Raw genomic sequence first — 13,992 nt, forward strand, 5'->3', positions numbered from 1 at the left:
AGACATCCTGACACACCTGTGGCTATTCCTTTAATAACAGTGTTGACTCTTATGTCCCCATCCCCCTCCAAGTCCTCCGCTGAGGCAGTTCACACCAACCACCATTAAGTATGCCATATGTATGTATGTGGACAAGGTCCTCCTAGTGTATGGGTACTGACACCAGTCTCTGGACCATCGCCCCAGGATCCAAGAGTCCGCAGGAAGCAGTCAGAAGCTGACTGTGACAGCATACCCCTCCCCCAAAGGCCTCCTATCCGGATCATCTTTCTCCATCCCTCCCTTTCCCCCCTTCCTTTATATAAGCAAACAGGGCACAGATGTTAGCCTAGTCATGGCTGAGGCCATGTCAGTGTGCAGCTGGGTCGCCCTACCTCTCAGAGCTGAGCACACACGCAGAACTCAGGCTACCGGACTCCATTCTCTCGGCCCCTGGGATGGACACACATTAACTAAGTGGGACCCTCCTCCACACTGCTCTACAAACCCTCAATATCACACCTTCCTTCCTCGAAACACAGGGGTTCCCTCCCCACCAGTAAGAGGCAGTGCCCTGTGTTACTGGCTACTCATCAACACCACAGGACCGAGCTGCTGTCCTCTGAAACCTGTAAGGGACCCATTCTGCTGTGTGAGCTGAGTCTGGACGTTACTCTGAGATCTTGCCGTCTGCTAACTGTCTGTGGTATTAGTAACTTTTCTACCTCTTACTCAAAAAGACAGTCTTCCTCCTTGGAGCCCTTGAACCTCAGATCCAAGACCATTTGGTAGCCACATTGGGAAAAGGAATACATCAAAAGGTCCAGTTATACCCCTCACTCCGCGAGGTTTAGGCTTAAATACAGGGCGGAAGACATAATTAAGCAGTCTTAGTTGAAGTGTGGCCCCAGCCATCGCTCACCCATCATTGTCTCACCTCCAGTCTCTCTGAAAGATTCCTGCCAAGTTGTCAGACCTGGGAGCCGGCTTCTCCTCCCACTGGCACCAGGGTGCCAGCCTCTCCCTCCCCACAGCACAGGATTCCTCCGGGGTCTATAATTTCAGCAGAATGATAACGGAAGGGAGAGACACGGTGTCTCACCTCGGTGTCTCCTCTGCTGGGAACCTACAGAAATTGCTAGCGGGGTCCTGTCTCTGCCCCGCCCCCACCCCCTCCACTACATCCTGTATCTTTCACCGAGAAACTGTGCTGCCAAAAAGTTCTATTTGCTTATCTATATGCCCAGAGTAATATTATATAATCTATAATTAATATCATATATATCCACATGTATATGTTTTGTGTGGGGGTGGGTGCATGTGTATGTGAGTTTTTGGGTTTTGTTTTGGTTTTGTTGTTGTTGTTGTTTTGGTTTTTCAAGACAGAGTTTCTCTAGGTCCTAGCTATTCTGAAACTCATTCTTGTAGACCACCAGGCTGGCCTCGAACTCACAGAGATCCGTCTGCCTCTGCCTCCCAAGTGCTGGGATTAAAGGCATGCGCCACCACCACCTGGCGTGTGTGCATTCTTAACCTCACAGTGAACCCGTAAAAGACAGCAGCTGGCTATTACAGGTGTGGAACAGCGTCCCTACTCCCCAGGACCACACATGAAGGTGACGACCCACCAGCCCCCAAGCTCTGCTAGGGCTTTAAGCCTTCATTCTCCACTGTCACAGGACCTAGTTAGCTGCCTACTTACCAACCTCTGGGAACTCTCAGCTAAGCCCCCAAACCCTGGCTAAATGTTTTCTTGGGTAAATCTAGTTTTGTCGTTCTCGAATGGATCTCCCAAAATGTGGGTGTTTACATGCGAACTTTAACAGGTTCCTAGGACGCTGGTGGAAGCTGAAGGGGAAAATGAAGACCTTCGCACCAACACAAAATGCCACATGGCAGAAAAGGCCTTATCCAACACAACGTGGAAGACCTGGCCTGCAGCTGGTAGGAACCACGGCGGTCACCTTTCATCTTTACTCTCCTGGTCCCCGTTCGTTTCTTTCCAGCAGGTTAGGGATCGGGAGGCCATGAACCTCTGTTTCGTCTCACACAGAGAGTTGCAGGATTCTGACCTCTGTCCTATTCATAGCTTGAAGAAAGACTCTTCAATGGCCTCTGTGCTCAGTGGACACGCACGCTTTCTGCCCAGTCTAGAAGCAAAGGGCAGGTGACCAACAGAGGTACCTCATGGGAAAAGAGTTCAAACAGGGGACTGGAGAGATGGCCCAGCAATTAAAAGTACACATTGCTCTTGCAGAGGCCCAGTTCCCAGTACTGATCCGACGGCCTCTTCTGGCTTCCACAGGGTCCTGCACACACATGGCATGCATAAACTCATGTAAGCAAACACAAACATACTTTAGTAAATAGTGTTCGAACCGTGGCAGACATGTACCCTGACAAACCACCAGGCAATAAGACAACTAGACCTCAAGCAGAGGATGAAAATGGCAAAGGTAACAAGGGAAGGAGACCAAAACTCATCAAACAGCTCAGAAGACAGACGAGCAGAACCTGCAGGATTGCAGAATGTTTCTGCAAGAATCTGGGTTAGGAGACTAATAAACTTATGGAGAAAAATATAGTCAAAGAGACAGACTTCAAGCCTACGTATATCTCCATGGGAGACATCCAAAAAAAAAATGTATGTTTGCAAATAGCAACCTCTCATCTGCTATAGTGTTGATGCACAGTCTCTGGGAAGAGCTGAGGCCCCAGAACAGGGTTATGATCGACAGAAAATGTGTCTTCTGTCTGTCCCACCACTCTAATAACTAGCTCACACCCTAACGAATCTCTACAGAAGGCGCGGCTATGACTGGGCCAGGGTGTTTCTTCAGGACAGCAGCCCAGCGTCGGTTCAACCCCGGATATCCCCAGCAGCCCCAGGGAGGGAGAGCCACAGCCTTTGTGAATCCACAGCCTGACAATATGACCACTCGGAAAACCCTCCCCACGTGTTGGTTTGTGGTAACTCTTCCCAGGGAGACAGAAGGACGCATTCATTCACCCTGGAGGGGCACCACCTCAGGCTATCTTACAGTGCATGAGTGAGGGGCTACTTACAGGAACATAGGTGACCCCCCACAAAAACAGCTGCATCACTGAAAAATCCCGTTCCATCATAGATGGTGACCTCATTGACACTACAGAGTGGAGCCCTGCTTTTAATTAACCGCTTCTTTTCCACACTCCAAATCTCCTAGGATCTTTTACGGCTGCCAGAAGGGGGCTGGGAAGAGTAGCTGGAGTCTCAGGGGAGGTTTCCTGACTCGCCTCTCCTCCACCTCCTGGAGAGGCTTTTTTTTTTTAAAGTCCTATTGCCATTATCTCAGGCCTGGCTTGCACTGTCTTGTTCTGCTCTAGTTGCCATGGCTACCAGGCAAAGTCCAAGATGGCATCTTGTTATAACCAGAAGAAAAAGTGCTATATAACACCCAAGAAGATCAAAGCAATTCTTCCATCTATCGTGAGTTTTGGTGAATGCCCTGTGTGTGCCAGAAGTCACTGCTGGCATAAGGAATAGGGCAGTTGTCTTCTCCTCACGGGGCTTATACTCTAGTGGGGATGTGAACTCATGAGCATATACCATGCATGGTGTAAACACACCACTAAGAGTCCCATTGCACCCCTCTGAGCATATACCATGCATGGTGTGAATGCACCAGGAAGAATCCCACTGCATCCCTCTGAGCATATACCATGTATGGTGTGAACACACCAATAAGAATCCCACTGCATCCCTCTGAGCATATATCATGTATGGTGTGAACACACCAATAAGAATCCCACTGCATCCCTCTGAGCATATACCATGCATGGTGTGAATACACCAATAAGAGTCCCATTGCACCCCTCTGAGCATATACCGTGCATGGTGCAAACACACCAATAAGAGTCCCTTGCATCCCTCTGAGCATATGCCATGCATGGTATGAACACACCAATAAGAGTCCCTTGCATCCCTCTGAACATATACCATGCATGGTGTGAATGCACCAGGAAGAATCCCACTGCATCCCTCTGAGCAGACACCATGCATGGTGTGAACGAACCAATAAGAGTCCCTTGCATCCCTCTGAACATATACCATGCACGGTGTGAATACATCAGTAAGAATCCCACTGTATCCCTCTGAGAGGATACCATGCATGGTGTGAACGCACCGATAAGAGTTCTACTGCACCCTTCCCACATTCACAGCTGAGAGCTCTCCATGCTCCTAGTGTAACTTTATGCGGAGACAAGGTCTTTAGAGATATAACGGAGTTGAGGTGGTGTCATTACAGGGGACGCTGACCTACGGTGGCCACTTCCTTCAACATGGAAAGGCAGAGTAGGAAGACGGTCATCTATAAGGGTCTGAGACTCTCCTCACAGCTCTCAGAAGGAGCCAACACCACCAAGCCTGACCTCGGACCTCTAGCCTCCAGAATTAGGCCTTAGGAACACATTCCTCTCTTCCTCGAGGTCAGCTTGCCTGGGAGTCACCGATGACACAATACACCGACCTAAGGTGTAGCAGGTTGAACTATGCCCCACTCCCACACAGACAACTTCAAGTCCTAATCTCCAGCACGGTGGTTCTCAACCTTCCTAATGCTGCAACCCTTTAACACAGTTCATGTTATTGGCAACCTCCAACCATAAAACTATTTTCGTTGCCAGCTCATAACTGTAATTTTGCTATTGATTTGAATCATACTGTAAATAGCCGATATGCAGGACATCTGAGATGCGACCCTGTGAAAAGGGTGGTCAGCCTCCAAAGGGGTCGAGACTGCGGGCGGAGAACCAGGGCCCTAGTGCTGTGAATGTGGCCGTATTTGCAAATAGGGTCTTTGTAGATATCATCAAGTTAAAAGGAGACAAAACCCGATTAGAATGGATTCTAAATTCAGTTATGGGTGCCCTTATTGGAAGAAGGAAGCAACTCAGCCAGGAGACAAACAAAGGAACAATAGAGATCGGTGGACCACTTCAGTTAACACAGGATGCTGAGAACACTAAGCACTAGATGAAGCAAAGAGTCTCCAGAAGGAGCATGTCTCTGCCCAGGCCTTCATTTTGGACTCTGATCTCCAGAAACGTGACATAGTAAACAGCTGCTGTTTAAGCCACCGAATCTATAGCCATGTGCCACCCTAGCGAACTAAGAGAAGCCGGAGAGACAATCTGCTCAGGATAACCTCTGCTTAGCCAACGCCGGTGACGACACTAGCGAGGGAATGCTCACCGCGCAGCACTGCTGCCAGCAGCAAGGAGAAAACCCACAGGAGATCTTGATATCAGCCCCCAGCCCCGGGACCGGCACTCAGGACAAGGACTCTCAAATTCACCAGCATCACCCAAGGTGTGAGACACGTAGGCCCTGATTTTCCTATACTTTCCTGCTTAGTTCTTAAGGTAGGATAGCAGGACGGGGGAAATGAAGGAACTTGGGAGGAATAGAAGCCCCGCCCAGGAGTCTGGTTGAATCCTCTCATGAGCTGAGAGTCAAGGATCCCAACACAGTTAACACTGGCTGTGAAGGTTGTCTGCACAGAGTCAATACCTCTTTCACAGAATCTTTACATAAGAATGCTAAGGCAACAGTGAATCATGCTTAAGGCTAAGCACACTTCTTCATATATCCCTTCCAGCCCAAACTGGAAACCAGCCATGTTCCAGAAATTTCCTAAAGAAACCCCATCTCCAGTAAAAGACAATAATTATGATGCACGGCTTTACCGTACCAAACTACAGCCCTCCCAAGGCATCTCCAGGACCACCCAACAATCATAGTCTCATTTATCTTTTCGAAGAAAAAAAAGGGGGGGGGGGATAAAGAAGGGGAGCTTCTTAGCAGCCTTTTCAAACGTAACGTGAGAACCACCAAACCCATGTGTGGCTACTGCTGAGTCAGTCAGGCAGAGCTCTCCCTTGCAGAGGCTACACTCACACTTGGGGGTGAGCCGCCCTCTCCCTAATCACCACTCCATCAACCTCATATTTAGGACTCTATGTTAAAATGTGTGTGTGTGTGTGTGTGTGCGTGTGTGTGTGCCTGTCTGTGTGTACTCACATGTATGTGGGCACACGTGTATGTGGGTGTGCATATGCTTGTAGAAGCCTGCACAGGTCACATGTCTTCCTCAGCTGCTCTCCACTTTGTACACTGAGAAACTCCAGCTCATCTCTTCCGCTAGTCTGGCTAAGCAGCCTGCTCCGTGGGCTCCCTGTCTCTGCCTCCCCCTGCTAGGGTTCCAGATGGGCTATCGTGTGCAGAGGCTTTTACGTGGGTACCGGGGACCCGAACTCCGGTACTCACATTTGCTCAGCAAGCACTTTCCACACTGAGCCGCTTCCCCGGCCCTGAAATTTACAATTTTAAATTATTATATTTTTTTTATTGTGGGGCTGGGGAGGTGCCTGGCATACCTGTGGAGGTCAAAGGACAACTGGCAGGAGTTGGCTGTTCTCTTCCATCATGTGGACCCTTGGAGATCAGACTCAGGTCACCAGTGTGGGTGACAAGGGCTTTTACCCCCCCCCCACCCCCCCCACCCCCCCCACCCCCCCACCCCCCCCACCCCCCCCACCCCCCCACCCCCCACCCCCCCGGGGACAACTCTGCTTCTTGCTTATCCTGAAACTATTCTGCCCTAACACTAAGAATCCAGATTCACCCGGGTTGAGGCCTCTGGAAAAAAATGCCTCAGGACACGTCCAACTGCTGCTGACAGTCTCCCCATCCAGCCAATGAGAGAGCAGGGAATTGGGGTCAGATCAGCACGTAGAAGTGGCCAGAGCAGGGGCGGAGCAAACGGGAAAGCTGGAGTAGCTCAGTTGGTAGATGGTTGCCTCACACGCATGAAGGCCTGTGTAAGAATGGCCCTCATAGGCTCATGTATTTGAATCTTTGGTTCCCAGTTGGTGGAACTGTTTGGGAAGAATTGGGAGGCGTGGCCTTTCTGAAGGAAGTGTGTCACTAGGGGTGGGCTTTGAGGTTTCAAAAGTCCGTGTCTAGTCCAGTCTCCCTCTCTGCCTCCTGCTTAAGGATCAGATGTAAGCTTTCAGCTACTGCCCCAGCACCATGTCTGCCTGCCTGCTGCCATGCTCCCCACCGTGATGGTTAGGAACTCACCCTCTGAAACTTTAAACAAGCCCTCGGTTAAATGCTTTCTTTTATAAGTCTGGTGTCTCTTCACAGCGACAGAACAGTAACTAAGGTCATCCCCATCACCGAATAAATGGGGGGCATGATGGCAGACACCCATAATCCCAGTACTTCAGAGGGGGGTAGGAGGAGCAAGCAGTTCAAGGTCGCTTTCCCTGGTGACATAGCAAGTTTTGAGGCCAGCCCGTGAGATCCTGTCTCAACAAAACAAAACAAAACCAATAAAATAAGGCTCACTGACTGGGGCGCAGTTAGACAAGACAGAAAGTCTCGTACTTAGCACGAATGAAAGAAAGGAGGAAACACTCCAGTACAAACGGAGCCACTTCATGCCCAAGCCATCGAGCCAACCCGCCCATCTTTCCAGATGGATGTGGCTGCCACTCCCCACCCCTGCTGGGAAGAAAAACACCACTCTGGATGATTGCCACTTCCCTGGAATAGCCAGCAGCCTGCAGACACGGATGAGCCCGAAGACCTGAGTCAGATTAGTAAAGGCAGCCTGGATTCAACACCTGCAGAGAAAATGCAAGGTGTGTTCCTCCTCGTGGGCACCATTCCGCACCGCAGTGCTGACTCACCGTGCCCTTTGAAGTCCTTTGGCCCTGTACCAGTGAGTACTGAGGAAAAGCCCTCCGAGCCAATCTCCACCGTTTCTCCAGTACTTCAAAAAGATGAGGCCAGGCGGGAAGCTCAAGAGAGCGTACCCACAGCCGCACTGCCTGTAATCCAGGAAATTACAGGCACTGCCTCATCACACAAGACACACGGGGCAGGTGCCTCAGCGAACCCCTCCTTCTCACCAAGGGGCCCCTGCTGACGGTGACGAGGAGCCACTGCCCCTGAACTTCCTAGCACTGAAGAAGAAATACAGGAGTTAGCATCTGTTTGTTTCAGAAATACTTGCTAAAAACGGGTCTGCCAAAAGGCCACCTCTAAAATTAGTCATGTTTCCTGCTCCGCAAAACATAGTAAAGGGTAATTTTAGTAACTTCTCCTCTCCAAGTACCTGGTACCGTTGTGTTCCCCGCGTGATGACTTGCAGCTCACCGAGCAGACAGTCCTTGTTTTTAGCCCCGAAATAACTCTAATGAAATGTATAAATGGGCTTTTTTTCGAATAAAAATCAAAGATTAGAATGAGTTATCTGAAATAGCTCAGTGCACCCTTGGCCTCTTCCTCACAGGTGAGGTGGAGGTTAGCGAAAGCAGTGCCCCTTCTGTGCCCTGCAGGAGAGTTAAGTTTGCCTGCCGGCTGGGTTCAAAGCAGTCTTGTTCTTTTCCCCCTATCAAGTTTCTTTGCTTTGTTCTTCAGCATTTTTAATTTTATTACATCTACTGGTGGGAGAGACGGGGCGTGCACCGAAGTGCACCTGTGGCAGTCTGAGGGTCAGAGGGCAACTCTCAGGGCTTGTCTTCCGCCAAGGGAGTACCGGGGAGGAACTGTGGGTCACCGGGCTTGCCAGCAGACTCCTTTAACCACTGAGCCATTTCAGCTATATTCTATCCATGTTTTGAAAATGAGGTAGTGACTTCCGGGGGGCCTGGCACAAGTATGTCTTATCTACCGAGAAGCACTGTGCAGTATCAGGCGCAGCCTCCCTCAGGCTGTCAGAGTTGCCAGCCCATACTCCTGCTCAGCAACTTTGTTCTCTACCTCAAAGCCACAGTGACGGCCGCTTTTCAGAACCTGATGCATGACTCCCGGCCCAAACATCACTTTTGAGAACATAGTAATTAAGAACCTCACATGAACAAGGGAAAATTTATTTTTATATAGCCAGATGGACAGATCTCACAGTCTTCACCGAAAGCTAAAGGAAAGCAAAATTAGGTCCCTGCCCTAAAGCGTCCTGTGTGTCCAGCAGTAAAGGGGCCATCTAGATTCAGATTACTCCCAATCAACTTTAAAGGCCACTGAGGTGAAAACAATGCCCTGCCCTGCCCTGCCCTGCAGGCAGCAGCAGCAATAGGAGCCTCTCAAGGAGATAGGGCTGAGCCCAAAATGAAAGTGGGGAGAAGGGAACCTGTTTGTCACCTGGACTAAGCCAGACACGCCAGGCAAACCCTGGAGGGTTTTATCCAAAGCACTTTGGAAATGTGCACCTTATCCAAAACACCCACCACCACCACCACCCACGCTGCTTCAAAAGCCTTCAACTAGCAAGAGTCTGAATTTGGCCACAAATCAACTAAAATAAAACACACGCTTTGCTAGGAGACACTCCGAAACAGGCGGACTCTGAGGAGCTGTGCCCTCGTGTTTCGTCCATCGCCTGGTCCAGGCACCCACTTCCCAGGACGAGCTACTCTGAAGCCTTCCACGCTTACTGCTCACTGCAGCATTCATCGCTGCATTCTTACAAAGAAAACCCGTACCCGCTAAAAGGGGAAGGAAAAGATGAAAGGCTTCACCTAAAAGCATATATCCCAAGAACGTGCACTGGAGGATGGCTGAAGGCGGCTTCACACCAGCCGCTGCCCCTGGGGGGAGCCCCTTGGCCTGCAGTTTAGTTTGCAAATGGCTTGAGTTTGCCTTCACTTTTCCTTTAGCTTTGCTTAATAAGGCAAAACCCAAAAGAAAAGACGGTTGGGAACTCATTAACTCACTGATATTTCTCTCTCTCTCCCTCTTCCCCTTCCCCTCTCCTCATCTCTACAGTCTGTTGAAGCCCACATCTATTAGTTAAGCACAGAAGGTGTAGGGTTAGGGAGATGAAAAGCCATGAGTGTTTCTTTAAAGTTCACAACTGACGGAGCTAAAACGCAGGTTCCTCCTGATGCAGCCTTGTCCCCAGAGCGGGGATTCTCCTGGCTAGAGAAAAGCACAGCAGGAAAGACCAAGTTTCCCTTCCTGGCCTCAACCTCTCCATCCAGGACCAGAATCTCTAATTAGACCAGATCAATTGATCCAGGAAAATAATTTTATATCCACCGAGCATCTCCTCACTGCAAAGATGAATTGAGCCATCATAGAGACAGGAGGAAAGGGACTCTCCGCCTGGGTCCCAGTTGAGTAGAAATTCCTTGGATTCCAAGGGCTTCTCATTGGGCAAGAGTAGCACAGGAGACCAGAAGTGAAGTATGGGGGGGGGGGGGGGGGAAGGGTGGAGCACAGGGGTAGAGGGCTGAACCTGGAATACATTCCCAGGCAGTCAGCCAAGGTCAAACGTGTTATGCCATGGGGTGAAACTGCACCATTGAGGAGCTGAGGTCCAGCCCAACATGGCAAGAACCTCTAAGGAACCAGGAGCGATAGGACAGGAGAACGGGAGGTACTCGCCATTGTGCAACTAACATGAAGAAGAGCTGATTCACATGGCCAGGCTGAATCACATAGGTTAGGCGTAAAAACCAGCTCCTTCACCTCTTCCCACAAGAACAGGAACGTGAGTTCACGCTCACGGAGTCACCCAGCAACCCACCACCCTCAGTGGACCTCGGTGCATCAGATAGGCAGCCCACGGCACACTGAAGAGGAAATAAACTTTTGCTTAATCCGGTTAGAACGTAGAGTGCAGGGTCTGAAGAGTTTGTTCTTCTCTGAAGAGCTCAAGTGAGCTCATACTGAACTCTTGCTTTTTGCTTGGGAATTCAGGCAAGCGGTGCTTTTGGAAGTGACTCAGTCTAGCCCTGCTTACCCAATATGAAGAGGCACCGCACTTGGGACGGCAACAGGAAAAGAGGGCAATTCTAAGGCTGATGGAGCTCATTGCTCATATGCTCAAGACAACAGAAACCAGAAGGGAAACCAAGTATCAGGAGGCTACCTTAGCAAGGCAAGCACAGCAGCGTGGGCCTGTCACCAGAGTTCTCCCGATTTAACACTGGCAAACTCCTAGGCTGGGCAAGGGAACCTAAAGCAGCAGGCGTGAGGGTTTGTTCCTCGGGCTAGGCTATTCGCTTCCAGGACCCTCTCTGAGCGCTCCTCCTCCCGCCTGAACTCCCAGCCTGGGGGAAGTGTTGGAGGATGATATCTATGTGAGGATACCAGCTTGGCAGCCCGGAGTAACTCCCTGTGTGGGGCCACCCAGCCTCTAAAGTAAGTCAGCCTCTTAGGTTGCTTCTCACAAATCTAAGTTACACCTGGGCTGGCAAGAGTTCACACGCTCTAACTTCTAATTAGGTCGAAGTAGGGTCACTCCAGTGGGGGAGGGGTTCCTTTCCTCTACCCTCCCCTAGAAAGATAAAAAGGTATCTCCAAATCTCTAAAGTCCGGGGACCTAGCTGTGCAGTTCTGCACCTGCCAAAAGCAGGATCTTTACAGCCCACGCGGGTGGAGAGGGTAGTTTCCTGGGCCTCCGCTCTCTTCCACGTCCTCACCAGAGCCCAGGAGGGATGAAACTCTAGCAGTCTCAGAGACTGGCTACCCTGTTCTCCCGCCTCACATTCCAGAAGCAAGGCTGACACCCTCTGCTCCCCACCCCCACCCCAAACACACACCGGTCTAGATCTAGTTCCATCGTCCCTACGGTCAGAAACAGGAGGACCCCCAACGCCAACTCTACGTCCGCGCCTCCCCCCCCTCCCCCCGCCTCGCCGCCCCTTCTCTGGCGTCCGCCAGGCGGCACCCTTCCAAAACAAAACAGAAAGGCAGTGCGGGGTAGTTTCGCGGTAAATCTGACTGTCCGGGTCCCCCACCCCACGAATCTGACCCCTGCCCCAATCACCCATCGGTGAATGCCTAGTGGCCCACTGCGTGAGCCTGAGAGTGCGTCTAAGCTACAGGGTTGGAAAGTCAGGCAGAGTGCTTGCGGGACAGTGCTCCAGGTTCTCCCGCCAGGCCCGCGCGCCCCGGCTCACCTTCTCTCCGGTCAGCACGTGCAGCCCCTCGCGCACCTTGGCGAAGGAGCCCTCGCCCAGCTTCCTGCTGCCGATCAGGTAGTTGCCCACGCGCTTGTGGTGCTGGAAGTCCCGGAGCCGCTCGCGGGACACGCCGCTCACCCAGGCGGGCAGGAAACTTCCCTCGCAGGCCGCCGCCGGCCTGGCTGCATCCTCCGCGCCCCCGTCGCCCCCCGGCGCCGCCGGCTCGCCCAGGAGCCCGTCCCCAGCCGCAGCCGGCATCGCGCTCGCTCGGCTCCCGCGCTCACAGCCGCTCCTCCTCCGGCTCCCCGGGCTGCCCCGGCTCCTCCTGCCGCCTCCCTGGGCCCCGCCCCGCCCGGCCCGGGTCTCCGCGCTCACGCCCCCCGCGCCTCCGTGCGAGCGCGGCGCGCAGACAATAGCTGGCGACGGGGCGACCGGGGACCCGCCCCCGAGAAGTTCGTCCTCGGAGGAACGGTCGCCTAGATCGAGTCTGCCTTCCCGTCGGGTGCCCTGCTCGGGTGCTGGGAGCAGCGGTTGCTGGTCCAAGAGGGGCGCAGTCGGGTGGCGGGGTCCCCCAAACCCAGGCGCCGCCGCCCTCTAGCCCGCCGGGTCGTCAGCAGTGCACCCCGGGGCCGCTCCCGCCGGAGAGGAGCGCGCGGCGGGTTGCAGGCGCCCTCTGGAAGGCAGCAGAAGAAAGCCTCATTCAGTTTAAATTTGCAGAAATTTAATCCGCTCGCGGGCGGCGGGGACAGACAAGAGCTCCACTCGGCAGCCTGAACACTTTCAAATCCCTCGTAGCCCCTCCTTCCTTCCCCGCGCGCAACAGCCGAACTCGACCCTTTCTGGAGAGGGGAGGGGAAGGGAGCAGTGGAGTGGGCGGCGAAGCCACCTGAGCGCCAGACAGGGGGACCCCGCGCGGCCGCGGAGACGCGCGCTCCCGGGCTGCCCAAGACCTGCCGCCTCTGGCCGCGCGTATCGCGCTGCTTCTGGGCTTAAGCTTTCTGGACCTTTCCCGGGTGAATTTCCGCACTAACCGCACCCACCAGGTTCAGGGGAAAGAGAAAAAGGAGCTCTGAACTGTACGAGGGTTGAGTACCCAGCCCAGAACCCGGCACCAGTAGGGACCCTGGGTGGATGGGTGGATGGATGGATGGATGGATGGGAACTTAGCAGGCTGTGTGTTGGGGCTCGCACGCAGACCAGATTGCTGGGTTGGTGAAGAAGCAACCGCCACAGTTAATAGTACTGGTGGCAGCATAAGAACCAGGGCGTTTGCTGCCTATGCGTGCACGTTTGCACCCTCTCTGCTTTCCATAGCGATGATGTCGGTGCTTGCTGGATGATCCGGACCGGATCGCAGCTCCTGTTGTTCTGTGGGCCCTGTGACTGTACTGATCTCACATAAACAATTACATCTGTTCTGAGACACCTACCAGATATCTCCAGAATCCCCAACATCTTCCTGAACCGAAAAGGTTCAACCCTGCTACAGTACAGAGCTCCTCTTTCTCTTTCCCCTGAACAAATAAAAGAGGCAGACAGGCTTTTCCAAAATGCGACCTGTTGAGGTGGCCGTGTCTAATGCAAATAATTTAACCTCTGATCACACATCATCTGAGCCCAACCGGAAGATTCGGCTCTAACAAAGTTCATTTCATTGTTTATCCTGCAGTAAACAGGTATGACATCATCGATCCACATTAATACTCTGAGGTGGGGGAGGGGATACAGTTATTACCCTTCAAGAGGGGGAGCGGAGGGAGGAGTCCCTGACCCATCTGAAAAATAATGCGGAAAATGGCCGTTTTCAAGTTTCAGCATCAGTTGTTTTGAACTACGTACAAGCTGTCAGTCTCCGCCCTTGCTATGATGACCCAGTCTGGTGCTTGTCTTCTGCTGGGGTCTCCTGGCTCTGGATTTCCCACATTAAAGACAGACTTTCCACTGCTTTCTTGCTGTACTTAAGGGACTTCTTAGTTCCTACGTTTTCTGCAGGGCTCATCCAATCGCTCTCGTGTTTCTAATTCAGTAATTTAATTTTAAGAAGGTGGG

The 13,992-nt window shown here is 52.2% G+C and overlaps 1 protein-coding gene across 1 annotated transcript in view; it reads right to left on the reverse strand.

Moving 5' to 3' along the window:
- Hunk (hormonally up-regulated Neu-associated kinase) overlaps positions 1 to 12,248 on the reverse strand; it is a 109,994-nt gene extending 97,746 nt beyond the window's left edge. The window contains exon 1 of the mRNA XM_087899363.1: positions 11,941 to 12,248. Within this exon, the coding sequence (XP_087755489.1) occupies positions 11,941 to 12,201 (261 nt within the window). The 5' untranslated portion in view covers positions 12,202 to 12,248. The remainder of the gene's footprint in view (positions 1 to 11,940) is intronic.
- Between the last annotated feature and the right edge of the window lie 1,744 nt (positions 12,249 to 13,992).

Source organism: Myodes glareolus, chromosome 2, assembly GCF_982192425.1.
Source record: "Myodes glareolus chromosome 2, mMyoGla1.1, whole genome shotgun sequence".
In the NCBI taxonomy this organism is placed as follows: Eukaryota; Metazoa; Chordata; class Mammalia; order Rodentia; family Cricetidae; genus Myodes; species Myodes glareolus.